Source organism: Eupeodes corollae, chromosome 1 (genome assembly GCF_945859685.1).
Source record: "Eupeodes corollae chromosome 1, idEupCoro1.1, whole genome shotgun sequence".
NCBI lineage: Eukaryota > Metazoa > Arthropoda > Insecta > Diptera > Syrphidae > Eupeodes > Eupeodes corollae.
In genome coordinates this window covers 292815044-292826804 of record NC_079147.1, presented here as the reverse complement: position 1 = coordinate 292826804, position 11761 = coordinate 292815044, and the positions used below count along the sequence as shown (strand labels likewise).

General features: G+C 37.1%; 1 protein-coding gene across 4 annotated transcripts in view; it reads right to left on the bottom strand.

Moving 5' to 3' along the window:
- Positions 1 to 231: 231 nt before the first annotated feature.
- LOC129940331 (ATP-binding cassette subfamily G member 4) overlaps positions 232 to 11761 on the bottom strand; it is a 100859-nt gene continuing 89329 nt past the window's right edge. For all 4 annotated transcript variants that reach the window (XM_056048635.1, XM_056048637.1, XM_056048638.1 and 1 more), the window contains 7 exons: positions 6334 to 6463; positions 5721 to 6259; positions 5256 to 5657; positions 4586 to 4702; positions 4421 to 4521; positions 854 to 1009; positions 232 to 776 (listed from right to left, as the gene is read on the bottom strand). In XM_056048635.1, the coding sequence (XP_055904610.1) occupies positions 435 to 776; positions 854 to 1009; positions 4421 to 4521; positions 4586 to 4702; positions 5256 to 5657; positions 5721 to 6259; positions 6334 to 6463 (1787 nt within the window). In that variant the 3' untranslated portion in view covers positions 232 to 434. The remainder of the gene's footprint in view (positions 777 to 853; positions 1010 to 4420; positions 4522 to 4585; positions 4703 to 5255; positions 5658 to 5720; positions 6260 to 6333; positions 6464 to 11761) is intronic.

The following is an 11761-nucleotide window of genomic DNA, read 5'->3' as shown; positions in this document are numbered from 1 at the left end:
ACTTTCAACATTCCAAATACAGCTGCTTTGTTTATTGACCTGTCCATTCAACCAAAAGTGAGCTTCATGGCTTAACAGAAAGAATATCTGCACAATTTAGAAGCCGTTGTTTAACGTCTGTCCGTTCATGTTGAAATGTCAACACAATATCAAATCACTTAAAAGCCGCTGAAAAAATGGCCACTAGTTAAAAAAGTATTGCCAACTTTAAATAATAAGAAAAATAATGAGATTTTTTTTGTTATAAAAAAAGGGCAAGTTTCTTTATTTCCATTAAGATCCATAAAATTACATAAATTTAAACAATAATTAGGTGTACACATAGTATTATAAGAAAATCTTATCACAGGCAGAATGCTTTACTAAAATTAAAAACAAATAAAAAAAACTTAAAACTAAAAAAGTCAAATTTCACCATAATTAACAATTACATTTTAAGTTTTACAACGTTTTCTTAAACTTATATAAAGTAAAGTTCTAAAAAACACCAATAATATCATCAAATATCCAAATTCATTTATTATGGATATCTTGTCCATTTGCAAAAATCTCAACAACACTTTCGGATCACCAAAATGACAGTAAAAATCTTTACACGCCAATTCTTCGCGATTGAATCCAAATATGGAGAGTATAAGTGAAACTGCACCAACTCGAATGAATGAAAATTTCATCAGTATATTCATAAATGTTGGAATTTCGCTGGCAAAATCAAAACCATAAATTGCAAGCCCCATAAACGGTGCAATCATCATTGGTCCAACAGCTGATCCGTTCTGTTTTAAAAGGAAAAATTAATTTTATATAATTAAAAAAAAAAAACATCGATTTTCGAATAATCTTGTGGCCTTACCGTTATACTAAATGTGGCACCTATCCATAGACCCATTCCTTCGGCAGTAAGTGAGGTTACAATACCCACCAATGAAAACAAACAAAAGCGCCAGATTTGTGGGGGCATGCCAGCCATCCAATAAGTAAGCGAGAGGAAAACAATGTTCAAAATTATCTAAAAGTAAAATTAAATGTTTAATTAAAAAAATGTTTAAGTTTAATATGTTTTAATATACATTGGATAGGGTGGGGGACATATATGTTTCTTTCAGTGTATTCTTGTAATAAATTATTTTATTTTATTGCAATGGAGAACAAAATTGAATTCTGTTGATGCAAAAATCAAAATCGTGCAACAATTTAAAAAAAAACCGGGTCTGTAGGAGGTGTCAAAACACCAGTGCATGTATGAGTGACTGTTTGATGCGGTTTATGGGCGAGCGGCATCATCGGGCCGTATTTTTCAAAAATGAGTCCTATCAGGCAGTTACTGTAAATATTGTTCGTTATCGTGAGATGATAAAGTACTTTTTATGGAAGATCCAGATGTGAACGATATATGGTGAATCTACATCGGAATTTAAAATTTTACCTTAACATTTTATAAAATTAAATATTGTTCTTAACTTCTTCGATGTTCAAATGGTAGACATGTGCATTCAAGAGGACACGAACGTCCACAGGTTTTTCTCAAAACCAACCTCTGTCTATCAACTCCTATTCTCACCTCCCCGTGGTGAACATCGGGTGCCTAGTACCTCAACTGGAGATTGGGTTTCAACCCCAGTGGAAAGTTGTTGGGGGCAGCAAACGAGAGAGGTGGGGACAGGTGTTTTCACTAGGGCACCTTAGACGACCATAGACGACGGAAGCCAACAATCCCGTCCTCCCGACTTAGACGAAGTAAAGATTGCCATTTCTCAGCTGAAGTCTAATGAAGCCGCTGGAGCGGATGGCTTGAACGCCGAGCTCTTTAAAGCAGCTGGAGATAAGTTGGTTAAAAGCATGCACCAACTTATCTGTAAGATATGGTCGGAAGAAAACATGCCCGATGAATGGAATCTCAGTATTGTAAATTATTTGCCCGATCTCGAAAAAAGGAGATCCTCTAAACTGCGGCAACTATAGAGGAATCAGTCTACTCAACATCGCCTATAAAATCTTCTCTGTCGTAATATGTGAACGTCTAAAGCCCATCGTCAACAATCTGATAGGTACTTATCAGTGTGGTTTTAGACCAGGAAAGTCCACAGTCGATCAAATATTCACATTACGGCAGATTCTGGAAAAAACCCAAGAACACCAAATCGACACGCACCATCTTTTCATCGGTTTCAAGGCCGCATATGACAGCATATACAGGGACGAGCTGTATAGAGCCATGTCTAGTTTTGGCATCACTTCCAAACTAGTCCGTTTGTGCAAGATGACAATGGAGAATTCACGCTACCCCATAAAGGTTGGAAACAACTTAACAGAACCTTTCGATGTCAAAAATGGTTTTAGACAAGGTGATGCGCTGTCATGAGATTTTTTTAACATCGTGCTTGAAAGAATAGTGCAGATCTCACACGTCAACACTAGAGGCACTATCTTTCAAAAGTCTGTCCAATTACTGGCATATGCTGATGACTTTGACATAATCGGAAGAACTCAGCGTGATGTCAATGGGGCTTTTGTGAGTATTGAGGCAGAGGCGGCAAAAATGGGTTTAACGGTTAATGAGTACATGCTGTCGTCAAGAAAGGACATACAACACCGACGTCTCGGTCAAAACGTCACAATCGAAAGACGTAACTTTGAGGTAGTCAAGGACTTCGTCTACCTAGGATCCGCTGTAAACGCAGAAAACAACACCAGCGCTGAGATCAAACGCTGTACGGGCTGTATAGCGACGTAGACTTAGCCAGAAGGGTAAAAGTCCAACGACCTAGATGGCTGGGTCACGTAGAGCGCATGGAAACCCATGCTCCGGCCCGGATAGTCTTCGAATCCGCACCCACAGGACAGCGCAGTGGAGGAAGACCGCGGATCAGGTGGCGCGCACAAGTGGAAGGTGACCTCACCCAACTTGGAGTGTGAAACTGGAGACATCTAGCTAGGGACCGAGCTAGATGGAGAAGTTTGTTGGGTGAGGCCCTAGTTCACACAGGACTGTAGTGCCACCTTAAGTAAGTAAATATTGTTCTTAACATTAAAAATTGTAGGAATGTTTTTGAAAATTACAATTTTTTTATTTTCTGAATGTTGTTTAAATCTATTTAATATCTCAATTAGTTTTCGGAAAATATCTCTTATATATCTAGTGCGGTACGACTAAAAATACTCGAATCTTAAGAACATTGAAGCCGGTGTACCACAAGTAAGTGCTCGAATACCAATTTTGTACCTGCACAAGGGATATTCCATTGGACATCAACGCTATTATCATGGCCACGAAGGCTATACAAAAATGCAAAATTCAATCAAACACTTTACAAATCAAAACAATGTTGCATTTCTTTGAATAGCACATAAGTATTTTACTTCAAAGCAAAGCTTACATGGGATGGGAAACATCATTATCTTGAACTAATGGCTACTAATGTTTCAACGTTTTTTTTTAGAGTAATAAAAGTTTCAGTTGGCAACAATATATTAATTGGTGGCCATTTTAACGGCTGTCAAGTAATTCATTTTAGTTTGGTTTGACTTTGACATTTCAAAATGAATAGATTGGCTGTTCAATCTCAGAAAAATAGGGTATCCGAATACCTTTTTGTAAGTGTTTTACGTATAAAATAACAGCTAATGAAAAACAGCTGAGATGTCAAAAAAAAAGAATCCAAAGGTATCCAAGAATTTCTGGGCTATGTAGGTTGTAGGTATCTGACAGAACAGCTGATTCAACACATGGTTGAATTTCAAGAAACTATTTGCTATTTGCCTCCGAAGGTAATTATGATCAAAGAAGGTAATTATGATCTATTTTTTTAAACTTCAAAATTGACTTATCAATTCATCAGCGTCCGACGAATCAGTTGAATTATCCATTAAATGTTTTTTCCTACAACAATTTTGACTTGAAAGCTTAAATGTTACAGCTATCCAACTCGTTCAACAAGGTATCTAAAAATCCACCAATCCAAGATACTCTATCCAAGAGTAGATTGAACGCAGCCATTGAAGCTCGATCAACAATGTCAACATTTATTTTGAAAATCATCGTTCTTTTTGTTTTGCGCTGCAGATCACTTTTGATTGAATGGATACGTCAATTAACAAAGCTGCCGTATTTGGAATTCTAAAATTAAAAACGATGCTGGTCAGAACGTAACCGCTATGATTAATGATGTTATCGTTGGCCAATGTATCTACATAAGGAAAAGTATAATTTGATTGTCAGGTACAAAATATTGTTGACAATTGTTAATAATTAAAGAAGTTAGTAAAATATTTGAAAGAGATACCATGCGTTAGAAATATTAAGTCTGGAAGTGCACTTCACATATTCGTGTAGTGCGGCTAAAGAAAGAAAGATTTTCTGTACTTGGTTGTAAACTAGGCTTGATGGAAAACTTATGATTTGTTTCCAAAATTCACTTACTTGAACAGGTATTCGAGACAGCGTCAATGCCAAATAGTAAGGTGGCAAAGTATACCATCGATTGAATGTTTCCTTTTTCACCATTTTCACATCACTTGGATCTAAAATATATTTAACATATTTATTATTATAAAGACAAAACTATACCATAAGGAATGAACATACAACTCAAAATAGGTACCATAACTTGTGTATAAACAATTGTCAAAATGGTTCCAATGCAGAATTTCAAATGGTCAAACATTCTTTCGCCTTCATTTGCAGACTTATAAAATATTATGCCTGTGGAATAGAAATAAATAGAAACAAAATTTAATTTAAAAGAACTGTCATTAAAAATTATTCTAAATTCTCTTTTGTTTGCTATTTGCTAAATGAAAACATGACTCGACAACCGACTAGCGCCCTCTATAATCTTTCGGTAAAAATCCAAATAAATCATAATACTTCACTTTTCTGACTGTTAGAATGTAATCCTCGTTTTATTTTGTTTTTTTTTTCTGTCAAATGTAAAAAACTAGTGCTTCTAGACCTTAACTAGAAAAATGCTAGTACAGTGCATTGCAGGTTTATGAAAACTGTCAGAGGAAATTGAAGTCACACGTCAAATGTTAAAAAGAAAACAAATGAAGGAATAATTTAAAATACAATTTTAGAAGAATTCTATCTAACTGGCTATTTCTAAATCATACGATGGTGTTCAAGAAATTCCAGTACATAGGGGGCGCTGATCGATTGTCGAATAGTGTTTAACAGTTATAGTTATAGTGTTTTTGGTTAACATGCAAAGTATTTTTTAACCAAATTTGATAGTTAAGAAAAGAATAAGACTTACCAAAACACAATCCACACATAGTATGGTGGACAATTTGAATAAGCAATGCAACACGAGCCCGAAGAATTTTCAACATCATAATATTCAGCAGGACATAAAATTGTCTAAACGATGAAATCTTCTCCCTATCCGATGTAATTCTCTTGGAAAAGGCTTTTATTTTTTCAACCAATGCAAAAGCCCCATCACGATCCAGAGCACAACAAGGTAGTATTCTTCGTTTAGACTTTTCCTCAATGAACATAGTTGTAACGGCATTTCGGAAAACCATTTCGGTTTGTTCGCTTTTTTCAAAGGGTAGGGAATTGTTTGAAGCAGGAGAATATGTAAGCTTGCCGTTTTGTGTGACTTCGGCTAGAGTTGGAATGAGATGTCCCTCATCGGAGTCACAAAGTTCAATAACTGCAAAAATTAAGTGAAGATAGTGACAAATGTGTCTTTTATATTTTTGACATTATAACTTACTATAATCCGAGGGGCTATAATACATAGGACATGTGAGATTAATTTGTCCCAAAAATGGAATGATCGCCGATGGAGTTCCCTGATAAACACATTGTCCTTTCGCCAATACAAAAATATTATCGAAATAATTTAATATCGTTGCCGATGGCTGATGTATTGTACAAACAATAGTTCGTCCTTCACGAGCTAAGCGACTTAATAAGCGAATACATTGTGCAGCTGTCACTTCATCTAAGCCACTTGTTGGTTCGTCTAAGAAGAATATGTTCGGATTTGCGACCAATTCAAGGGCGATGGATAGGCGTTTTCGTTCGCCACCACTCAAGTGATCCGATGTAATATTACGGCGATGATTTAAATGAAGATTTTCCAGAATTTCTGTTATCAACTCACGATATCCCTGACGATTTTTTAGTTTAAGATCACAAGCGAGATTCATGAGTTCTTGTACGGTTAGCAAACTTTGATGGCAATCATCTTGGGTAATGTAACAGGAGTCTTTGCGATTTATTTTTATATGTCCAGTGACACCAGATGTGCTAGAAGTGAATTAAGAACAATACAAATTAATTACCAATGATATGACGTTTTAAAAAACAAATAAATATTTTACCTGAATCCTGATATTGCATTCAACAAACTGCTCTTTCCAGCTCCAGATGGTCCCATAATCGCTGATAGCTCCCCATTGCGGAAAGCTCCACTTACTCCGCGAAGAATGTTACGGGTCCCTGTAACTTTCACTAAAGAAAACCAATACAAGAAACGAAATAAAAAATTAACACGTTTAGTTTGCCATAAAATTAATTAAGTTAAAAGAATCAAAATATTATAGTGTGAAAAGCCATCAACGAGCTTTTATGGCTCAATGTGATTAACATCGCTTGATGAAATCTTCCCCATGCTATAAAAGCTATTTGAATAAAGAGTGGCTTTTTAGGTAAATTTAATGTGCATATAATCTTCCTTTAAAAAGGTTCCTTTATTCGTTAAAAACTTGAAATCCAACCTTTGGACAGAATCCAAATAAAAACTTTAAAAATTATGGGCCACAGAACTATGGTCGAAAATTATACATCTTCGGTTAAACTACTCCTAAATGCCTAAATGTTTGCATTCCTGAAGATGTTTTACCTATATTTTTATCAATAATGTTCTGTGGCAATACCCAGTTGCACTCTTCCACTCAAAAACAATATTTACCAAACTTTCAACATGCCTAATCATTGTACCCTTATTTCCTACGAACTGTCAAACAAAGATGTTTTTCCTTCAGGCGTTTTGAGAAAACTTTTTTTAGAAGAAAAAAATTCGTACTTCCAAGTTGGCAATGCTGTCATTTGATACCTGCCAAATTCAGCTGTCATTTCAAGTGTCATATTTGTTGAATGAGTGCCACTTTCACAAAATACGTTATCGCTCAACAATCAAACAGTGCGTTAAAATTAAATTAAAACTTACTACAAAAGTGTAAGCACTTTTCGCGCATTACACGACGATTTTGGTCTTCATAATTGACCGGTAAAATTAGAAGCGTCATTGATCCTGTGCTGTGTTGTTCATCACTGAACACTGGAAGTGCTATTCATTTTCTGGCGTTAGCAGCAATTGAACGCATATTAAACTTTACTTTTTGGCTGTCAATTGAAGATCATGACTTCGATAATATAAATTTCGATGAAGATTTCCCAAAAATCGACACAACACAATACAAATAACGGCATTATTGCGTGATTAGTTTCCTGATTGTCTTCTGTATCATTTAAGAGACGTCAATTGACCACCAATTTCAACTCATTTGACAGAATGAAATGGAAAACAAAAAAACGCAAGTGTCTTCACGAATAATTTCCGACCACTGGATGCATTTAAAGCGGCCCATAGAAACTACACTTGTGTGCACACTGGTCTACTGACACCCGGTGTGACATTCGGGACACACACGTCACACCTAATCGTTCACACATTGGTTGTGAATGAGGTCTCAAAGAGGAAAATTTAAAAGCAATTTTAAGAGAGATCTTCTGAATCTAAGCCAATCATCAAACACAATTTAAATTTTAAAGGTATTACAAAAATGCTTTTATTGAAGTGTGATGAGAAAGCTGTTTAAAAGACATTGCCAGCAAGAAGCTATGCTTAAGGTGGCGCTACAGTTCGGGCGGACCTGGGCCTCAACCAACATGCGTCTCCAGCCAGCTACATAGGTCCCTAACTAGCTGTCTCCAGTTTAGCAAGCCAAGTTGGTTGAGGTAGTCTCCCACCTGGGGTCTTAATCTACTGCGGGCTGGAGTGTTGATGTCCATTCGCTCTACTTGACCTACCCATCTAAGCCGTTGGACTTTAATTCTGTCAACTAGGTCAGTGTCGCTGTACAGCCCGTACAGTTCGTCGTTATATCTTCTCCTCCATTCTTCATCTATGCGTACGGGACCACAAATCACCTGAAGAATTTTTTTCTCGAAGTACCCTAAGACGTTCTTATCTTTCTTTGATGGGGTCCAGGCCCCAGCGCCATAAATGAGAACCGGGATGATAAGTGAGAGAGGACTTCACTTCTAAATTGCCTTCTAAGTCCAAAGAAGCAGGGATTTGCAAGTTATTCTGCGTTTGATTTCAGCGCTGGTGTCGTTGCCTGTGTTTATAGCGGTGCCTAGGTTAAGTAGATAAAGTCCTTAACTGCCTCGAAGTTATAGCTGTCAATGGTGATGTTTTGTCCAAGACGTCGTTGTTCAATTTCCTTTTTTGATGACAGCATATACTTGGTCTTGCCCTCATTGTACACTAAACCCATCTTCTTCGCTTCCGTCGCAATGCTCAAAAACGCTCCACTGACATCACGCTTTGATCTTCCAATTATGTCAATATCATCTGCGTATTCGAGTAATTGGATGGACTTTTGGAAGATTGTGCCTCTAGTGTTGATGGTTGAGTTTTGCACAATTATTTCCAGAACGATATTAAGGAAGTCGCATGACAGTGCATCGCCTTGTCTAAAACAGTTTTTGACATCATATGCATCGGTGAGATCTTTTCCGACCTTGATAGAGCAGCGTGTATTCTCCATCGTCATTCTGCACAAACGGATAAGTTTGACAGGGATCCCAAAACTAGACATTGCTCGGTAGAGCTCTTCCCTATGGATGCTGTCATACGTGGCTTTAAAATCGATAAAGAGATGGTGGGTATCGATTTGAAGCTCCTGGGCTTTTTCCAAGATCTGGCGTAGTGTGAATATTTGGTCGATAGTGGACTTTCCTAGTCAGAAGCCACACTGATAAGGACCTATCAGGTTGATGACAAAGGGCTTCAGACGTTCACATAATACGACAGAAAGGATCTTATATGCAATGTTAAGGAGACTGATGCGTCTGTAGTTGGCGCAATTTAGAGGGTCTCCTTTTTATGTGTCGGGCAAACTATGCTAATATTCCACTCACCGGGCATGCTTTCTTCCGACCATATTTTGCAGATGAGTTGGTGCATGCTCCCTTCCAAGTCATCGCCTGTTGCTTTAAATAGTTCGGCAGCGATGCCGTCAGCTCCAGCAGCGTTGTTTGACATCAGTTTGGATATAGCTATCTTCACTTGGCCGAGGTCGGGTAGGCGGAATCGTTGATCTGCGTCGCCTAGGTTGAGTGGTTCTATCTCCCTTACAGCGGAATTCGGTTCGTCATCGATGTTATATAATTTGGAGAAGTGGTCTTTCCATATTCTCAACATAGACTGCAGTTCCACTACGATATTCCCCTGATCGTCTTTACAAGCTTCGGTTCTTGGCTGGTACCCTTGGGAGTTTTTTTTACCTTTTGGTAAGATTTACTAACCTCATTTCTGTTGTGACATCCCTCTATCTCCTCGTTCGCGCACTTCTTGTGCTCTCTTTTTTTCCATCAAGAAAGCCGTTGTTCCTCTCTCTTCTTCTGCTGGTAGAGCTCCTGAGCAGCTCTGGTCCTTTTGTTCAGCGCCATTTTGTATGCCTGTTGTTTCGCTGTTGTGGCCGTGTGAAATCTAACACTTCAGAGGCGGCATTTCTGATGACTGCAAGGCAATGTTGCCACTGGTTTTCAATGCTTAATGCAGTGCAGCATAGGACTCCTTAAAAGGTTATTGAGAGTCGATCGGAAAAGGACATGGCAGTCTCTTGCAATTGTAGCCGTCTAACGTCGAAACTTCTCACAGTATTTCTTTGTTTTGGCTTGGACTGGGATATCCGTACAACGATGTAGTGAAGAAGTGTCGTGCGTCGATCGAAACGTGGTCAATCTGGTTGACGGTTGATTGATCAGGAGATTTCCATGTCGCCTTGTGGATATTAAAATCTCCTAAGACAATTTTAATGTCATCGCCAGGGCACTGCTCATACGTCTTGTCCACGAGCTCGAAGAATATGTTTTTGGTGTCTTCATCTTTCTCCTCTGTTGGGGCATGCGCGCATATTAGGCTTATGTTGACGAATTGCGTATGCGTATTGTCGTGATGCCCTAGCTCATACTGTTGAAACTCCAGACTTTTTGCCTGAGTCTAGTTCCAACAACAAATCCACACCCAAATAGACGGTGTCGTTGTTCTCTGTAGCAGTCGCCGTAGTATACATCACAGTCTTTTAGTATGCGCTTGCCTGTCCATCCCATCGCACTCCTTGGATGGCTTGAAGCAGTTTAGGGTTTCATTTAGTTGTTCGACTGCACGTGGTCTGTTAAAGGACCTAACATTCCACGTACAGATCCGAAGTTCGTGGCCGTGGAATGACAATATGCGTTTGATAACATGTGGCCAAGGCAAGTACTTACATTTATCACGCCTTAACTAAAAGATATTTATAGGAAAATTTCAATTTGCATTCCTATCTATTATTTATCAAATGAATCAACGGGGCTATTATAATGAAAAAGTGTGATTTATCGCACTTTTTTCTTTTGTAATTTCGTTTATTGACATGTGTTTTGATTATGAAAAATTTGTTGGTGTTATTGCGTCATCTAATTTTAAAGGTCCAATATTTGTTATTCGGTTTTAAATATAACAAAAGATACAAATTTACATGCGAGACATGTGCGGAAATATAAGAATATCAAGAAACAGAAAAATAAAACAATTGTAAACAAAACATAAACAAAACATTAACAACCAAAAGTGTGGCATGTACACACTTCGAATACAAACTGATCGTAATCACCCCTCATTTGGATGATGGCTTCAATAATAGGTCAGGAACACTCAAACAAAATTCTTTCCCACTGACCAACTTACTCAAATTGTACGCGTATGTAAAGAAACCCAATACCAGGGGGAGGGCAGAGTGAAAGACAATAATTAAAAAAGGTCTTTCTTTAACTTTGGCCTCATTTCAATCAAAAATAAAAAAAATATTGTACTGATCAATCTTTTTTCTGTTCTGTATCTCAAAAATTAAAAAGAACTCTGGGACAATGATTCATGTATTTTTGATGAAAACAAAAACCAGCTGAGATGAAAACAAATACAAAAACAAAAACAAATTAATTAAACACAAAATAAATAAATAATTTGAAATACCAAACGAATGCTCTCTCTGTGTTTTCAATGACTGCGAATTATAATAAAAAATCCGAAGGGAACAATGAACTCAAAGTCCATTAGATATATGACAGAGTGTTTTAACGTACATAGAGAATGTTGGTCATAATATTTATCCAACCAAATCTCAAAACAATCTCATGACTAATTGAATTTTGAAAAAAAAATGCAGACCATCACCATAATAAACACGCATAAACGTTAATGTTCAAAAAACGTGTGTGATTGAGATTTTAATCGGAAGCACGATGGAGCAGTTAATATTAAATAAGTTTTGAAAACTTAATTTAATTGGTATTTAAATTCATGTCTTCACTTAAGATTGGTATGCGGAGCAACTGAAAAATGGCTTCAATTTAAAGGTTCAGGCACAGATTTCTGTAATTTATGTTACTAACTTTTTTAAGTTTTAAATTAATATTTTTAATGGGTCCGATTTGTCAAATTAAAAATTTTAACATTTCTTGACGTTTCATGGTCCC